This window comes from Adiantum capillus-veneris, chromosome 22 (assembly GCF_014529385.1).
Source record: "Adiantum capillus-veneris isolate H3 chromosome 22, ASM1452938v2, whole genome shotgun sequence".
Classification (NCBI taxonomy): Eukaryota; Viridiplantae; Streptophyta; class Polypodiopsida; order Polypodiales; family Pteridaceae; genus Adiantum; species Adiantum capillus-veneris.
The window spans coordinates 75,139,251-75,159,016 of NC_140952.1; the positions used below are offsets into that span (position 1 = coordinate 75,139,251).

Here is a 19,766-nt window from a genome sequence, read left to right on the forward strand (position 1 = left end):
AAAAATAATTCTCCCTTTTTCGTTAGCAAAAAGGGAAACCATCAGGCCAAAAAGAAACTTGCTGGTATCGTGTGACGTCGTCTGATAGTAAAAGGCTGCGGTCAAACAAGAGAAACCCTGCTGCCCACGTTTTCAGCACACACTACCTAAGGGTTTCTAAAACTCCTGCGTGTTCCTTGCTCACTCATAGTCTCATAGTTTCTGACCCCCCCCCCCCCCCCCCCCCCCGACCCACCCCCCCCCCCCCCCCCCCCCCCCAACTCTCACACACACACACACGCTATCTTCAATGGCAACCATCTCCTGCATCAAGGCTCGACAAATTTATGACAGTCGCGGAAACCCCACGGTGGAGGTGCGCCAACCTTTTTTTGCTTGGGTCTAGCAGCCATGTTTGATCCAGCTACATCATCTCGTTGTCTCAAGTTTTTGCTTTCCTTCAACAAACGTTGCGCCCATCTGTGCATTCGCTAATAATGAGTATGCATTCTTGGATGTATGGCTTCACGTACGTGTTTTCAGTGTGCATGTATCAAATGTCTACGTAGAGTAATTTCTGTTTACACTTTTGAGTCAATGAGGTTATGAAGCTAAAGGGTTTTTCATGGGACCTTACTCTGTTTTTGAAAAAAAAAAGTATCTTGGAAAGTCTAAATCACATTTTAGTGCTTATCGTAGGTTGAGGTGTATCTCTCAGATGATACACGTCATAGAGCTGCAGTCCCAAGTGGCGCTTCTACTGGTAAGCTGCCACCCCCTTTAGACCATTTGAATATAGTGATTTGAGTTGGAAAAGTATACTTGTGATTTTGCTGCTTGAAAGGATGGGCTTCTGTCCGTGTGTGTAATTTTCTATCGGAATTAAATTTTCAAGTAATTTTAGGTAGTTGTGTTGTTGGAGCTACACATGCTGCTGCTAAGTGATTAGCCAAACATTTCGTGCATTTATCACCCCAATGAATTGCATATGTTCTGAGTCTTTGCTATTGAATTTTATGATTCATACAGCATAATGGCATAGAAGTTTTGTATTGATTCACATGCATGGTTCCCTTCGACATAATCAATCGGATCTGCTCATGCATGTGTTAAGTTGCTATTGATTCTATGAATCTTCTGCTTGACATCGCGTCTTATGTGATTAGTTGAGGCCCTCTATATCTCCTTGCAAGCTCATCGACAAAGATGAAGAATGAATTTTAAGGTGGAAACATAAGGATGTTGAACATGTTTATGCAGTTCTTTTGATGCCCACAGGATAGTTGTGAGCTTTGTTTTGGACATAGGAAATCAAGTAGTTCCGGATAGTGGTGAAGTAAGTAGTTCGAGAGGATACACACTTGATGGTTATGAGCGTAGTTAAGCACAAAAGAGGACTCGTTTTTGGTAAGGGCAAATAAATTTGGGAATGCTTCTTGGACAACGGTTCTCTAATGTGGAGAGAAAAAAGGAACAAAGGTTCAATATGGCCAACAATTACTTCCGATTGCTGGTAGGATTGCGTGTGGGGACCCTCTTTGTACAAAATGTGGAGGCTAGAGAGACTCTCCTTCATCTCAATTGGGAGAAATCTGACTTCACTAATTCACTTATCATGCTTCGGTTTCGACGTGGATCACCAAGTCAGATAGGATGAATAAGTTTTTTTTTTCACGCTTTACTAAGAGACCCATTGGGAGCATTGTATGGGCTCTTAGGGACATTATAAGGTCTTACGCACGGATCATGATGGGGTTCTTGATGTTGCTTCAGACTATGCTACCCATTTTATTGCTGACCTGGCCATTGATGCCATTTTGACTGCAAGAGTGAAGGTTTGGTCACATGTACACGCTGTGGTTGCTGTGGAGACGTGTCAGATTTCAGCCAGGGATGCTTGTAGGAGACGGACTGAAAAACACTGGCAACTCTCCGGATTCCTTGTACTTAAAAATGAGATAGAGGGCTGCTTCCCATAGAGGTTTTGGCTCTTGGAGTTTTGCTAGTCCATTGACCTACGGTATATGAGGTCTGCCTCTCACAGACAAAGTTGGTGGTGGTGCACAAAGTATGAGGGAAGCAATTCTTGAGTTTAGTACACTAGCCTTGAAGTCTACGAAGTGTGTTACCCTAAGTCTCAAAGTGCGTATCAATTGACTTATTCCTTCAAAATTGTACAAATGTGCACGTGTGCACACACATGTTTAGGGCATTGCGAGCTAGAGTCTCGTAAGTTTGCATAGGTGCCTCAGGTCCACACTTCTTGAGATGTAATCTTTGCAGCAGATCTTAGTCCAGATGCTCTTGTTGCACAATATGCTAGCTTTTATCAAAATTAGGTCATAGATTCTGGAGCTTGTTTCCACGTGAGCATCTACTATGCACATGCTCGTGGTAAAATAAAGCTCGCTTGTCACGTGCACATCCAACCCTATTTGCATGTGGACAAGCTATCTTAGATCTAGGGTTCAGGTTAGCCTAGGAAGTGTTCTGGCACCTTTGTGAGCTTGTGCGAAGGCCGTGCATGTCCAGACAGAGTAGTTGCATATCCTTTGATTGCACAACCCAGTACCACCCAGCATATGCATTGTCCTAGCTGTATACCCAAATTCCATAATAGTTTGGGGGCAATCAATTCTAGGCATTTTATTTATTTATTAAATTATTATGCCATTTTTCCAAGGTCGTGGGGCTGTTGGGGAGATTGCTTTTGTCCAGGTATATAAGTAGAGGGGGGGCGCTCACTACAGGCAGAAGAGGCAACAGAAGAAGCTCCGGCAACTTGGAGTGCACCCTCTCAGCAAGACCGGCGGAAAGCCTTAGCGTTTTCAGCGATCCAGATCAGCTAGCGTATTGGAGTTCTAGGTCAGCCAACGTTTTTTGAGTTGCAGATTCCCCTAGCGTTTTCAGTCATCGGCAGCCCGATCCAACCACACAGCCTAGTGTTTTCAATATTCAGTCCTTAGCCTTGCAGATTCAACCCTTAGCTTCACAGATCTCACCTACCCGCAGCAGATCCTCACGGAACTGTCGGATCAGCTAGTGTTTTCAGTTTCAGCCCGCTGATTTCAGATTTCAGCATCTTCGTTTTCAGTGCATCGTCGTTGAGTCGTCGCCATCGTCATCCTGGCCGACACAGTGTCAGTATCCAGCAACAGATCAGCGTTTCTCAGATTTCAGCATTGCAGCCCTGGCATTTTCATCTTTCAGCCCGTCCTCGTCGTTGTCATCATTGTTGTCGACATCGTCGGCAAGTCCATTGCACCAGATTTGTGCAATCTATAGCACATTACCTCTCTTGCCATAGAGAGGGGGCCCTTGGAGGAGGGTTTGAGAACCGTCTGGTGTCGTATCTCTCTGTCTCTCATTCTCAGCACTTTCATTCACAATAGCATTCACTTTGTTTGTGAGCATTACACTTCTGTTGCACCTTACATTGCTGATGTCTATGAGCTTGAGTTACATGGTGTTGGAGACATCAAACTAGTTTTTTGCATAATGGCACAGTATTTATAGTCAAGAATGTCAGACATATCCCCAAGTTAGTGAAGAGCTTGATATCTGCCCGTCAACTTGACGACTTGGGTTACACGACCACCTTTAGGAATGGTTCAGTCAATTCGGAAGGGAAATCGTGTGATTCTCAGAGGTTAGAAGCATGGAGCAGTTTATTCTATGTTTGTTTTGTATGTAAAAGAGGATTGCATATCCATAGTCGAGCTATCGTTTACTGAGTTGTGGCATATCCGACTAGGCCATATGAGCCAGAAGGGAATGAAAACATTAGCACGTTTCGGTTACTTACCTTGTAACAAACTTGGGCATCCCAAGTCGAGAATTTGGCACGACAAATGAGAAATCACTTAAACTTACTTCACACTTCAATAGACTCGACACGGCTCGACGTAGTTCCGTGCCCAGAGATATTGGCCCCAAAGTTTGGTGGCCCTTTCGGTATTTATTTTTATATTAACAATCGATCAAAGTACAAATTCGGTGGTCCTCTCTGCTCAATGCTCCCACGCCAATCTGAGAAACAAAGAGGCCCTTGATACAATTTTATTGGCTCGAGGCCTTCTAAAGACTAAAAGAAGTATATGAAAAGCTTTAGTTCTCAAAAGCACTTGGTCCAAGAGCTAGCATTGCAAAAACAGCCAGCGCAAATCGCGGATTTCCGTACAACTTGCCAGCCAGCACGTTTTTCAAAATTCTGCCACGTAAGCAGCTACTCGCAATAGATCTTTTATTCTCTGTGTCCCCGTGGGCCCCCTCGAACAGAACCCCCATAAGTTGGGACAACTTATAAAATAAACAATTTCATTTGCCATGGCAATTGTTCGAGTGGTCATACCACGTCATCACTTTGTGACATACCCCCCTCTTGAAAGAATTGTAATCGTCCTCGATTACGCCTGCAAAATGAGACATAAGCCATAAACCAGCTCAATAGACATTGACTCTAAGTATTGATGCACTAGACGACACAAATCTAGCACTTGCACAAAGACAATAGGCATTGAACATCCACATCACATTCAAATCAAATCGCATGAAGTTCATCGAGATCTCAGACCATGATCTCTCGGCAACGTGTTTAGCAATCGCATCTAGATCAACACTGGATCTCATTAATGTAGGATTGACTAATTCTTATTGCTATCATGTCCATCTCATATGGAATCTCAAGACCGAAATGCTGCAGTCATTTCGTCTTTCAAACATGCACTTACGACTCACATGAGAGAGGATACGTAAATCAGAATCATTTCAGAAATTCCCATGTCGAAGTACTACTTTCATAAAGTCGTGCAGTAGAATATTGTCAGCTCGTCAGTACCCCTGAATTCCAAAAGAAATCAGTGACTTTATTCCATCTGGGTAACTTGTGACAAAGGAGCGGAGTGACTTCCCTCTTGTGCAGTCCTGTTTGCTCCATATTTAACCCTGCTGATCCGCGGGATCTCTCGGAATAGTCAAAACTAGACCGGAAGCCTCAAGGTAAACCAATATCCAAGGAGTATTTGCTAGGTCCTTTTTCTCCATCCACTTCACATCCAATGCCGAAGAGGTCCTGACTAAGTAAGAACCGCCATTCACTTTACCTTTTACTTTCCTTTCCAGGTGAGCTAGTATTTGTTCCAGAACGAGAATCTCCTCGCTCTCTTCCACTTCAGGGTGCTCCTCAGGCTCCCTGTCAAGTGGTACCTCACCCTTGAAAGGTTTCAATAAACTCACATGAACAACATTGTGAATCTTCCTAAGTATCTGGCAACTTCAGTCTGAAGGATACATCATTTATCTTCTCTTGAATTTGGAAAGGGCCATAGTATTGCATACTTAGCTTTGGAAAAAGCTGCTCCTTTCCCCTTCGTTTCCTTAGGTGTGCCTTCTCAAACCGTAAGAGCACCATCTTGATATCTGGGGACGTAACCGGGGGGGGGGGGTTGGAGCATTCTGTTCACCTACTAGATGCTTTTGGTGATAGACTCATCTCACGTGCACTAGCCCTTGGTTGTGGTTCGCCACCTGTACACTTGCATGATTGGGATTTCAAGCACATTAAGGGTTTGCACTTGCGCTTTGCCAATTTCAGGCCTGTTTTGGCCATTTTCATATTTCTAGGATGAGGGATTTATTTTTGTTCTTGGTATTTGAGAGAGATATCTGATATTTGCCTGATCTTAGCATGGCTCACTCATATCATTCTCAGAGTTGGCCATTAAAAGTGAGTGGGCCTTGTCACGAGGACGTGGCAATTGCTAATTACTGTAAACGAGGACGTGGCAACTGCTAACCTTAGTTGTTGGTTTCTTTTTGACGATTTTTATTTAATTTTTGGGACCCTCTTTTTGAAGTCACAAATGTCCGCACATGGTGTGGCCAATGTGAAACGGTCGACAGTTGAGAGTTTCACCTGCAGACGGGAAGGCCTTGTTGCCACGAGTTGGTTAGGCTGACCGACAGTGGAATCCGAGCAGTAAAAGGGTGTCTAGTGAAACTAATTTGACTACTTTGTTTCTAATTTCTATTTTCTAGAATTAGGACCTTAATAAGAAATGTGCACAAGTTAACTAATAAGTTAAGGAATCACAGATCTGTAAGAAAAGCCATCAGGAAACAGACAACTCTGGTGTGTCATATGATGGGTGACAAGAAGCACCGTGAGGGAGTTGGCCTGTTAGTTCGGTGGGAGAAGACCAGGTAATGGTGGTCCCTGATGAGTCACGAGATGGGTGACAGGTTCATCGGTAAGGGGACACACTAAGGGTCTAAGGAGGAAATCCGAACTGAGTAAGAAAATACGCGTAAGAACGCAAGCACAAGAATAAAGATGGGTTCAATGAAGCTTTTTACGAAAAGTAGGAACAATCGCGGGAAGGCAGACGCTTTCCCGCGAGGAATCTATGTTTGCATTGCATTCGTGCATGTGGTTGCATCCAGGGACGCTTGGGAAGTGTTGTGAAATGCATTGGTTTTAACTTATAAGGTTTTATTGAGTTTTTGGGTAGGTTCAGAACAATTTTAAAATATGCCGGCCGCCCACTTAATAAGTGGGCAGCCATTTAGAAGATAAAGCAACAAAATCAGCCAACGAATTCTCTCTCCCTATTTCGGGTAGAACAGTGCCAAAAAAAAAAAAAACGGCCACGATCTCTACGCGAGCAGCTATTCGTGCCGTGGCCAGGGAGCTATAAAAGCACCACATCAAAGGAGGTACCAACATCAGCAAGAGAAGACTCTGCCGCAAGAGATCGCGAGACTACGAAGCACGGAAGTCGCTTTTCCCGCGCAAGAGCAACGGGTATCTATTGTGGATTCGCCATACGAATTGTTGTCACGTGTTTTTGTGGTTTGTTTTGCAGGAATCTCCCGTCTTATGGGAAGGCCCTTCACGGGAAGTACGGCTTCGTGCCTAAGTTCCTTTACGGGAAAGTACAGCTTCGTGCCTAAGTCCCTTTACGGGAAAGTACGGCTTCGTGCCTAAGTCCCTTTACGGGAAAGTACAACCTCGTGCCTAAGTCCCTTACCGGAAGGAACGACCTTCGGGTCTAAGATTATAGAACGGAGGGGTTTCCTCGGGTTCTCGTGCTTGTATACGAATTCTCCTTGGATAAAAGAATACTCTTGACGGGGGGGGGGGGACCAGCCCATCTTCTGGTCCCCAATACTGTGTCAATTCTCTCTCTCTCTCTCTCTCTCCTCGTCATGTTGAACTGTCTCTTAAATTCCGCATGATATTTATCTGAGTGAGTAGCTTCGCTTCCGTATTTGTGGCAGTGGTATCAGAGCATGGACTCCTCTCTTTCTTTGTAAAGGAGGACGACTCTGGGAAGATACGGGAAGAAGCCATGACAAGCCAAGAGAGAAGTAAGCAGGCGGAAACCTAAGTCTTGCAGGAAAAGCTCGCAGAGTTGGAAATTTTTTATTCTCTCTGCAAGAAGGCGACACAAGACTTGGGATTTTTTGAGAAGGCGACAAGAGCATGATGCTCAAGAAACTAGAGAATCTGAGAAGCGGAATGCTCAAGATACTTCAGAACCCAGAAGATATCCATGAACATCAATCGAGAACCATAGCCAAGAAATCCCGTCATTTCGGGAAGGATATGAAGAAGGTCTCTAGACCTAGGAACACTCCAGTCAAGCTTGATACTTTTGACGGAAGGGAAGATGTCTTGAAAGCTACTGCTTTTATTCAACAGTTTGAAGTTGCCTTTGCAAATGGCAATTTCTGACAAGTGTCGAAGGTGAGGCATGTGACCAAACACCTCTAGGGGATTGCAAGTACTTGGTGGTATACCAAAGCTCTGCAAGGAACTTACAACAACAATTCAGGCTGAATTCTCCGACAAATTTTTTTCCTCTACGCTTTGAGGAGGGCATTCAAGAAGATTGGGATTGGTTTGCCAATAGGAACACGAGCGAGTCAAAGCAAGTAGTGGTTCACTCTTGCCAAGGTAGGTCCATTCTTGATCCTCTCTGAGGAAGGAAAGATGAACAAATTTAACGAAGGACTTTTGTCCGAATTTTGTAAACCCATCTGCGAGATACTTTGCAGCAGATGGTGGAGTCAGCAATAAAAGCTGAAAGTGTACACCTTGATGTACATAAAAATACAATCCCCGCAGTGGGACGAGAACCATTGAACACAGAAACAACGAATTTTTGTTACCTCTCCTCGAAGGATACATTGCTATCCGGAGAAAGTTTGGAGTAACAGAACTCAATCTATCTCCTGAATTTTTGACCCTCAAATTTTAAGTGAGAGGGCATATCTTTGATCAAAGTTAAATCTTTGAGGAACTCATAAAATGCGTATTGCTTTTATGCACGACATATGCACGTGTCTAACCAGGACAATCACTCTCGAGTGTTTATGAGAGTAGGGTCAAGTCAGAACATTGTTTTATACGATGAACTGCTTTGCTTAACCATCTGGAAGGCCCATGATTGATCTGGTATCCGGTAGTTCTCCAACAAATTGCCTGCTAATGCGGGTAGGAAATTACGAAGGAACCATTCTGAGCTTTCAAGCAAAGAACAACTTTTATCAAGCTTAAGTACCTTACAAACCAACACTCCCTACCCGGTAAGGGAAGACCAATCTTTGTAAGGAAGAGATGCTGCTGCAGATTTCAGCCATAAAGAAGACGTTGCCGGTGATGCCCATGGCTGCCCCAAGTGTACCAGATGACGTCAAGACCCAGTGCGCGAGTTCCCTCGTGAAGAAGTGCCTACGGAGCGTGTTTTCATCGCGACAAGCTGCTGTTTTTCTCTGTTTTCAGCCCATAAACGTCGTAGACGGGGCTGATTTATGAGAAGGAACCCGAGAACACACCTCTTTTGTGTGTAGGATTGGAAGAGAGGATTTTCTATGCAGAGATCTCTTCCGGGGAATTGCTTTTTCGAGAACCGAGTTGCGTTACGAGCGTCGTGACTTTGAAGGTACGATTTTTATGTTATGATCTCTAAGTATTTGATTGCAGGTGTACTTCCTCTTCGTGAGGGAGTAGGAGCAGAGGAAGGCATGAGCCTCTGCAGGATAAAAGTGCTCTGAGGAACTAGAGCCAGATCAGCCCAAGGGTTTCGTACCCAAGTTCGGGAAGCATATCCACGGATTGAAGAGAGGTAGACTCTCAAGATGTGATCCGGAAGTTGAAATTCCGAAGGAAAGGACTTCGTGTCCAAGAAAGCGGAGTTACTCTGCAGGAACAGGACTCTGGAAACAGAGTCAGAAAAGCGTTGCAGGGATGCCATGCCTTGAGTAGGACGGCATAAAGGAAGGAACCATTCCGAGATTCCAAGCAAAGAAAAGCTTTCATTAAGCTTGAATATTCTTTAAGCCCACACCCCCTACCTGGTCAGGGAGGACATGGTAGTGCTTTTCGCACAAATGAATGAACACTCTCTTTAGGAGGGAAGGAACAAGCGACGACTACGGCCTGTGCTTGAGGAATCCAAGGATTAAAATCCTAGATTATTTGATGAGCGGGTTTTGCTCTAAGATCGAGCCAAGTGATCATCAAGTTGAGCGTCTTCGCTGTAAGGATCTTACAAAGGGAAGGAAACTTCCCAGGTTCACAGAAACTCTAACACAGCTTAAGAATTAGGTACACCTTTGAGTACATGGATAACACACGAAGATGCAGACCTATGCCAAGGAACTGGATGAGAGTTTGTTATACTCTCTTGAGCGCCTTTTTATGCGCAAGGATATTCCGACACGAGAATCTCTATTTGAGATGTGTTCGGTAGAAGGAATTTGAGTTTCTCTACGGAGGAGAGGTTTTCTGATGATCATTGATCATTGAGTATGCTATGTGCTTTTACCATTACAGAAGCAACTTTTGGTTGCGGTATATGTTTCTCCATGAGCAGGTCAAGTAGCATTTACACGCTGCTGGAATAAATTCGAACTATTATGTTTGTAAGAGTAAAATTTATCCTTAAGTGGGCCAAGTTTGAACTTATGTTCACAGAATGGTATGGCTAGAGTTTTATCTGCCTAAGATTTTGCGAGGAATCCTAGATGCTTGCAAGGATGGCCTCTGCAAGGAAGAGACGCTAGTAGGCGTCACTAGAACACCGCTAGTGGTAATAACTTACAGGAGAAAAAGATTGGAAGGAAGTGCCGCCGTGCCCAAGGAATCTTTGGATTGGAACCGTTCGCCTACGTTGAGCGACGGCCCGAAACAAGAACCTTCTTTAAGGTGATCGAAGACCTTGTTTGTGAAGGAAGATATCGAAATTAATACTCTTATGATTTGGGCATTCCCTATGTGGGAGGACACAAGAGGTTTAATTCCCTCTGGACTAACAACGCAGGATTATGCGCAAGGACAGATGCATAGATTGATTTCTAGGAGGATTATTCTTCTCGGGATTGAGAAGGTGGAATTGAGTTAACAGATTCTCGGATAAGGAAACTTCCAATCTGTTGGAAAGATGCGAATGACGAGTTCTTACATGGCTCGTAAGTTTGATGAATGCTGAAGGATATCCTTGAGGTACTAGAGGAAGGACATGAACCGGTAAGGTAAGTATTAAATTCTTGAATTTTATTTAAATTAATTTTTAAGCTCTCTTTTGAGAAAGGACTAGCTCAACTCACCATTGAGTAAGATTAGGAATCTTTCCGATTTCTCCCCGGCAGTTCAATTGGACCTCTACAGTTGAGGACAACTGTTTATAAGTGAGAGGGATGAAACTAATTTGACTATTTTGTTTCTAATTTCTATTTTCTAGAATTAGGACCTTAATAAGAAATGTGCACAAGTTAACTAATAAGTTAAGGAATCACAGATCTGTAAGAAAAGCCATCAGGAAACAGACAACTCTGGTGTGTCATATGATGGGGGACAAGAAGCACCGTGAGGGAGTTGGCCTGTTAGTTCGGTGGGAGAAGACCAGGTAATGGTGGTCCCTGATGAGTCACAAGATGGGTGACAGGTTCATCGGTACGGGGACACACTAAGGGTCTAAGGAGGAAATCCGAACTGAGTAAGAAAATATGCGTAAGAACGCAAGCACAAGAATAAAGATGGCTTCAATGAAGCTTTTTACGAAAAGCAAGAACAATCGCGGGAAGGCAGACGCTTTCCCGCGAGGAATCTATGTTTGCATTGCATTCGTGCGTGTGGTTGCATCCAAGGACGCCTGGGAAGTGTTGTGAAATGCATTGGTTTTAACTTATAAGGTTTTATTGAGTTTTTGGGTAGGTTCAGAACAATTTTAAAATATGCCGGCCGCCCACTTAATAAGTGGACAGCCACTTAGAAGATAAAGCAACAAAACTAGCCAGCGAATTCTCTCTCCCTATTTCGGGTAGAACAACCCAAAAAAAAAAAACGGCCGCGATCTGTACACGAGCAGCTATTCGTGCCGTGGCGAGGGAGCTATAAAAGCACCACATCAAAGGAGGTATCAACATCAGCAAGAGAAGACTCTGCCGCAAGAGATCGTGAGACTACGAAGCACGGAAGTCGCCTTTCCCGCGCAAGAGCGACAAGTATCTATTGTGGATTCGCCATACGAATTGTTGTCACGTGTTTGTGTGGTTTGTTTTGCAGGAATCTCCCGTCTTATGGGAAGGCCCTTCATGGGAAGTACGGCTTCGTGCCTAAGTTCCTTTACGGGAGAGTACAGCTTCGTGCCTAAGTCCCTTTACGGGGAAGTATGGCTTCGTGCCTAAGTCCCTTTACGGGAAAGTACAGCCTCGTGCCTAAGTCCCTTACGGGAAGGAACGACCTTCGGGTCTAAGATTACAGAACGGAGGGGTTTCCTCGGGTTCTCGTGCTTGTATACGAATTCTCCCTGGATAAAAGAATACTCTTGATGGGGGGGGGGGGGGGACCAGCCCATCTTCTGGTCCCTAATATTGTGTCAATTCTCTCTCTCTCTCTCTCTCTCTCTCTCTCTCTCTCTCTCTCTCTCTCTCTACACGTCATGTTCAGCTGTCTCTCTTAAATTCCGCATGATATTTATCTGAGCGAGCAGCTTCGCTTCCGTATTTGTGACATCTAGGCTCAGTTTAAAGTCATTTAGGCCCCCTTGCTACACTTATAAGTCAGTGGGTGCTAGGAAATTAACTCAAAAGAGGCATAGTGGACACTTGGCATCACCAAAGGCTTCAGAAAGTCAAACTCAGCCTCCTTAGCCAGGAATTGGCGCAAAAAGCCCCTCTCTTTCTCTCTCTCATTGTGACTTACAATCTGTGTTTTGAGTAATTGGTGCAACTGTTGAAGCTTTAATGGAAAGCTTGCCTTCTCCCTTGCACTATGTAGCGCGATGATTCTGCTCTCGCGCACCTCTCTCCCCTAAATACAGAAACGTGATGCCCGCTCAAGGGCTTTTCATCTGTATGTAAGGATTCTAGGTGCTAATTCTTAATTAAGTACTTAAACTCATGATTAAGACTTAAGAAACTTGAATTGAACTCAGGAACAAGACTAGAAGACTTTGAGGTTGATTGATTGAATGTGTGATACAAGGGCTCCTTATATAGGAGACAAAGAGACATAAATGAAAAGACACGTCTCATGGTGAAGAGACGCGACTTTAGACGTAAAGACACATCTTTTTGGCGAAGAGCTGCAACCATTGGGCGAAGAGTCGCACCCGTAGAGCGAAGGGGTGTGACCAGTCGTCGAAGGAGTGTGGCTTTTGGCGAAGAGACACGTCCTTTCGGCGAAGGGTGTGACCATCCAAGCAAAGGGGTCCTCCTTGGCATGGCACTTCGCGTATCTGCAACTAGGAGTAGATGTATTGCTGTTAACATAGTCACAATCGTGACATTTCCTCCGATTTAAAATGAGAGCCAGTGTCAAAGAAATGACTTTTGATGTTGATAGAACTCTGGAAAAGCATTGAATCTTCGAAAATCTTCAATCTTTGAGTTATCTGAAACCTTCGTCTTTAACCTTTGCTTGTTGCGAAACCTTTTTGCTTTGACTGCTAAATCCCATGTCATTGCATTATTCAAAGACTTTTTAGAGGCATCTGGCATAATCAGGTTGATTGCAATAAGAGGTTGATCTTCAAAATCCTTCATACGATGTAAGACTTTTGGTTCAAAATCTTCCAGTAACTGCAAAATATTTGGCGAAGAGAAAATCTTCTCAAGGTACTCTTCAGATGGGGTAACTTCAACTCTAGTAATCACTGGAGAGGATTTTGGCTTGAGACTGTAATCATCTTCCAATAATGAATCTCAAAATTCTTCAGAATCATCTTCAGAAAAGTGTCACATCATGACTTACAATTGGCATATCATCATACAGTAAAGAATCAAAGAAAGCATAGTCGTCTTCAGACTCAGAATCTACAACTATCTCCTTATCTTTGTCTTCAACAATTGATTCAGGAGAAGTTAAGGAATTCATTTATTCATAAAAAATAATATCTGCATCTGCATAGGAAATCATATTCTCTTCATAATCCACTGTATCATGCCGTTTAACTAGTACACGGCTTGAATCATTCTTTCCACATGAGAAAGCCCGTGTAAAGTCAATTCACGTCCATCTTTGAACAAATTGATAGTATTTCCTCGAAAGCTAATTGCTCGATCATATTGGAATACCAATGCTGACCAAGAATTATGTCGTAATAAGATCAAGGCATGACGTCAAAATCCAATTGATTTGCATAAGTTTGAATCTCGAACTGCAACTGTTGAACTGTCTGATCACAAGTCAAAATTGATCCATCTGCTAATTCCATATCATATAAGTGAGATGTCTTTTGAGTTGGTAAACCAAGCTGTTGAACTATCTGAGCGCTGATGAAATTATTTGAACATCCGTTGTCCATCAAAATATTGATGGAGTGACCATTGATAGCTCCAAGAAGGCTCAAAACTTGCTTTGAGAGAGGCTCCAAAACTGAAGAATTGCACTGAGCATGCTTCATAAGAATAGTCGTATCTTCTGAGACACGAATCGTATTGACCACAGATTTTCCTTTATCCTTAGCAGAATCTGGTTGTTCAACATTCGATGACGTCTCCGCGTTGGAATTTCTTTTTGAATTAGACGGATTTGGTTTCTTTGGACATTGATAACATCTACAACTAACTGTCTGGACTCTGTCTGTCTAGTGCTTGCGACCCTGTAGCCTTGCTATAGATTACCCGCCACAAAACCACTCACCGTCTCGGTGAGAGTAACACTATGCTGTAAAGAGACTCGAGAAGTCACAATATATACAAAAGAAAGCTGAGCACAGCAGTGTGGTCTTGTCAATCGAGAGAAAGAGTCGTCGCCACAGCTGCACTTGAAATGACCTCCTCTGGTGGAGGAGCCATCAAATTGATAGTCGGAGGTTGCTGCTGATGAGCTCTATTGCTCTGGACGAATTGGCCCGTGACAAGAGCTACCACTTGTTGCGAAGCTGATGGAATCACTTGGCCTGCAGTGTACTTAGGGCGTCGACTAACACAGCCATGGCGGTGTGCACCAGCAAGGCCGTCGCAAGGAATGCTCTATGCCAATTGCATATTTGGTAGGGAAGTCGATGGCTGAAGCCCCTGAGGATGGTAGGTAAAGTGCTGAGGCTGGCTGTATCCGGCAGAAGTGTGAGTAGAGGGTCACATGAAATGGGTGGAACTATGTGGCTGTACATACCCAACAGGAATCTGTATTCTGTACATACCCAACAGGAATCTATATTTGTATGCTTTACCTTGTCTAGCCATATTCCCTACTCCCTGGAGCCTGAAATCCCATGTCATTGTGGAGTAGCACTTCCCGAAGTCCCTGCATATGAGCTCGAAGGTCGTCGATGATTTTATACTTTTCTTGCAATGCGTGTTGCAAAGGAAGATTTGTGGCGTCTCTATCCACAATTGCGCTCTTTGTGACACACAGAGAGCTCTCCATAGCTGCGTATGTAGCGGAGTGGCGCTGGTGAGTAGCCGCCAACCGCTCTGTCTCAAGCTCAATGGTAGCAATGGCCTGTCTCGACTCCTGCAATATGTCCTCAGACAGCCGAAAAAGTGATGTAGATCCGAAATTGTGGAAGATCCCGCCACAGTGTCAGGTGGGAGAGGGGTGGCAAATGGCACCGTTTGTGGTGGACTAGGAGCATGCCTCTGTGGTGGAGTAGAAACAGGTGGAGTTTCTGCAACACGGATAGGTATATGAGTAGAGGCATCTGCAAGTGAGACGTTGGAGCTAGTGACTATGGTAGGAGTGAAAATGGCAGAAGTAGGGAGAGGGACACACATTGTCGAAGCCATAGTTGAAACATGCATAGTGTGATCCGAAACACTTGAGCATACCCTAAAACAAGTAGCGGAAGTATACGAGGGCTCCGTAGGGGGTGCTTCATCCAAAGCTACTGCCTTTTAGATATTGGCAGCGATGTTAGAGATTCGACTGTGTCCTTCACTACTCGAGCCCTCTTTTTCTTCTTCTTTTCCTTCTCAGGTGATTTTGTTGTATGGGCAATAGATTTCCCTTTTGCTTTGGAGTGCGTACTCTGCATCTCAACATCCACATCCACAGGGCTTACATGTATGTTAATAACCCAAGCCAACATAGGAGCTGCAAAGCACTGAAAGCTAGATTGTACCGACTACACCTGGGCTCGAAACCTCTTAGGCCGGGACTGTAAAGATGTATAAAGAATTTGGTGGAAACCACACGGAATAGTGTGGATGAGACAATAGAGGCCGTTCGCAGTGAGAGAACAACGTAGGTACATCGCATCTTTCCTAAGTTTCCTTACTTACTTTAGCATCTCTGACCAGAAAGTAATACTTGAATATAGCCAAAAGCTTTTTATTCCTTGCATAGTCTGGGTGATTAGTACTCAGTACATCCTAACAGGCCTGGATAGTCGCACCTTTGGAAAGTTGTATGTTCTAGTGGCTAGTTTTACAGAGGGAAAGCTTGTCATCCCCAAGGCATGACCAATCCGTGTAGCTGTAAGTGTGTGACCGCGTACCTTAGGGAAAAGCTTCAGAACCTCATGGACCATATCCACAGGGACATTATTTAGTAGATCTGCATCTGCCAATGTTGTAAGACCTAGCGTGTGCAGTTGATCTCTAGATAGAACTTCTACAAGTAATGGATGAGGCAGCTGTAGGTGAAAATTCAAGGTGAATTTGGCGTGACTTCCCGATGTCTCAGGCCTACTGATCTGATGGCTTAGCACCCGAGTGTTAGTCTTCATTTTTTCTTTAAGACGTACATTCTGATCGCTAGAAGGGTCCGAGTCGGACTCCGACTCTGAGGATGTTGTAGATGCTTTGTAACTGTCATCACTGGGATGGCTTGAAGATATATCTGTGAGGGCATGGCTTGAGTGTTGTACATCTTCCTCAGCAGAACTTTCAAATCTATCAGACAAAGGTCCATGGCGCAAGTTCCTTTCACACCTGCTTGCATTTTCCAGCCATAGGGAGTGTCTGTATTCTACTTGCAATATGCTTGTCTACTTGTCGCTGTATAGGACTCTTGCAGGCGCAAGGCTTACAGGTGTATAGAGGGTAAAGGGTGCATAGGGTCGACGGGGCTCAAAAGGTAGAAAAGGGCGAGGGGTGGGGGTTGGGCCAAAAAGGGAAGTGAGGGGCGAGGGAAGGGTAGGTAGGTCGAGGAGAGTTAGGTAGGGGCGATGCCAAGAGGATAGGGGGTCGAGGGCTATAGAGGGACGATGGAGGGGTGGTGAGGGGCGAGACCAAAAAGGTGGGACGAGGGTGGGTGGTGAGGGGCGAGGGGGATGAGGGTAGGGGCGAGGGGGTTAGATTAGGGGCAAGGGGACAGGGTAGGGGCGAGGGTTGAGAGGTTAGGGGCGAGAGAGGGTAGAGAGGGCGAGGGGAATTATATAGGGTCTAGAGGTTGAGAGCAGGGAGTGGTGAGGATTCTGCAATTGGAGACAAGGAACTAGCACATGGAGGGGGGGGAAAGCAGCGCCTGAAACGTACAGTAGAAGGTTCGGTTCCAGCGTCAAAAAATTTCGCACCTCCGATAGATGTGAATCACACAAACTCTGCAAATTGCAGAACTCTGGCTATTTCTAGCTGAAGTGCTTGTGAAAAGCATCCAATAAGAAGGAAAGGAAATGCTGCATATTACACAACATTGCCTTTACGCATGCGACCAATTATGATATTCCACTGAATGCAAATTGGCAGAAGGCTATGCTGCTTGAGTGCATGTAGTTGTGGGGAGGGTAGAACTTACTAGGGAAGAGATGGGCATGAATATCGCAATCAGGAAAAGGAGTAATACAACAATTGGGCAAACTCTGAAAACAAAAAAAGGGACATCAGATCTGTCAGACAAAGGTCTCTAGGGCAAGTTCCTTTAACACACTTGATTTCTTTTTCCAGCCATAGGGAGTGTCTGTATTCTACTTGCAGTATGCTTGCCTACTTGTCACTGTATAGGACGCTTGCAAGCGCGAGCCTTACAGGTGTACAAAGGGTAAAGGGTGCATAGGGTCGACAAGCCGAAAAGGTAGAAAGGGGCGAGGGGGTGGGATTGGGCCGAAAAGGGAAGAGAGGGGCGAGGGAAGGGTAGGTATCGAGGAGGGTTAGGTAGGTACAATTATAGCGTGGGGATATTGTCTGTGAAGCGTCCTATGCTACCGAAATCAGGCCCATTCACAACCCGGATTATGCGGGACAACTCGTAGGAAATCACAAGTTTTATTCCCTCTTTGAATACAAAAAAGAAATACCGAAAGGAGTGCCAGTCTTTGGGGCCTACAAGGTGTCGGCGTCTGCTTGGTAGCGCTCTAGCTTCCAAGCCGTGTGTGTTTGAAGTGTCAACCGTTACAGGTTTTTATTTGCAAAGTTGCTCTGTGTCCTAAAGTCCAAAGTAAAGTTTCGGGTGAAAGCCTATGTCTACCACCCTACGGGCTGGTTTCAGGCTCACTGGCCTTTTGCCCATCTCTCTCTCTCTCTCTCTCTCTCTCTCTCTCTCTCTCTCTCTCTTCTTGCGTGCCATCATCCTCTCTTTTGATAGCAGCTGCACACTCTGACAGCATGGACTGAAGGAATTGGTCGTAGGAGAAAGTAGACAGTTTTTGCAAAGTAGAGGGATTGTGTAGATCTTCCCATTGGTCATTACCAAAAAAGAGGGATCCAATGAGCTTCTAGTTCAATTCAACAAATATCTAAATATTTTCAAGCTCTCTCTCTCAAAGGGGTAAGGAGGACTCTTGTCCAAAGACTACCCATGTTGCTTGAAATGCATTGTGCATGTGATTGGCTAGGCTTAGAGGGATCCAATGAGCTTCAAGCTTGAGCTACAAGGAGGGGTCGATCTGCTCTTTTGGTCAGGGTCAGTGTCGGCTCTTGCTCTCCTCCTCGGGTTCTGACGGTCATGCTGCGCCATCACTCTGTGACATGTACTTCAGTGTTCTTCAACATGGACCAAGGTCACAGCACTTGGCACAATGCACCCGCACCCATCATTGGTTCATCTTACAATCCTCACATATTCCCCTTGATGTAATTATAGCTTCTACACTGAATATATACATCCTTGTTCTTCCTCTTGGCGATTAGCTCACATGAGCATCCCAAGATGTCTGTGTACACAGAATACAGCTCCTTTTCAATTCAAAGAGAGAGAAAGAGAGGAGAAGAGAGCACAAGTCTTAATAGTTTTCAGAATTTTGATTGAAATGGTTTTTGAAGGCTCATTGTTGTTTATACGCTTGTTGCTCTTTTTACAGACATGCACCAAACTCATATTGAGAAGATCAAAGTAGTGGTAAATAATCTCACTTATTTTACATCTCTAATTTGTTTTCATGTTTGTAGGTACCTATGAAGCTTTGGAATTGAGGGATGGTGGAAAAGACTACCTTGGCAAGGGTGTATTAAAGGTAGTTCCTTGCCCATACTTTGCTTAGTTGCATTGCCTTTCTTTAGATTGTGCTTGTTGAACTTGATACTCGTAACGGAACAAATGTGACGACGACGACGGTAATGACAATGAGGAGCACTTCTTTTGGAGAATGAGTAGAGTTCATGGGCTGAATGTGCATGCAACAGTCTCCTATATTTATTGTTAATGCTGATTGTTTGATTTTGATAATTGTTACTTTATGATCTAATTATAGATTACTGGTCAGTTTTACCGTGTACTGTGGTCCTTTCATCTTGCATTGGCTTCTATTTGAGGAGTTATTATGTTATGAACTGTGTCTTGAATTTCCACTTTGCTTGTTCCAAAGTGTGATCGTACTCTCCAAGTCATTTGTGTTTGCTAAGCGTTGGAAAAATATCTTATGTATCGGCTTGTAGATCGTGTCTTGAATTTCCACCTTGTTTGTTCCAAAGTGTGATCGTACTCTCCAAGTCATTTGTGTTTGCTAAGCGTTGGAAAAATATCTTATGTATCGGCTTGTAGATCGTGTCTTGAATTTCCACCTTGTTTGTTCCAAAGTGTGATCTTACTCTCCAAGTCATTTGTGTTTGCTAAGGGTTGGAAAAATATCTTATGTAATAAGTTTTGAAATATAGTGTGTGGGGCATTTTTGCAGGCTGTGAGCAATGTGGAAAAAATTATTGCACCAGCTTTGATTGGCAAGGTATACAGTTATGTGCAGCATACCCTTGTCCTAAGGGTAGACCTGGTTCAAGAACCAGCTCATGACTTTGTTGTGTTGAGCAGGATCCAACTGACCAGCATGGGATAGATACTTTAATGGTTGAGAAACTTGATGGAACTCAAAATCAATGGGGCTGGTGCAAACAAAAGGTGCTATTTTTTCTTTTAATGTTCGCTTTAACTGTTTTTAAATTTCTGTTGCTGATACCAACTTGGT

The 19,766-nt window shown here is 44.2% G+C and overlaps 1 protein-coding gene across 1 annotated transcript in view; it reads left to right on the forward strand.

Moving 5' to 3' along the window:
- Positions 1-251: 251 nt before the first annotated feature.
- The window catches only part of LOC147429603 (enolase-like), a 38,570-nt gene continuing 19,055 nt past the window's right edge, over positions 252-19,766 (forward strand). Inside the window, exons 1-5 of the mRNA XM_086495867.1 lie at positions 252-355; positions 679-742; positions 18,757-18,821; positions 19,482-19,529; positions 19,613-19,699. Coding sequence (XP_086351993.1) covers positions 290-355; positions 679-742; positions 18,757-18,821; positions 19,482-19,529; positions 19,613-19,699 — 330 coding nt within the window. The 5' untranslated portion in view covers positions 252-289. The remainder of the gene's footprint in view (positions 356-678; positions 743-18,756; positions 18,822-19,481; positions 19,530-19,612; positions 19,700-19,766) is intronic.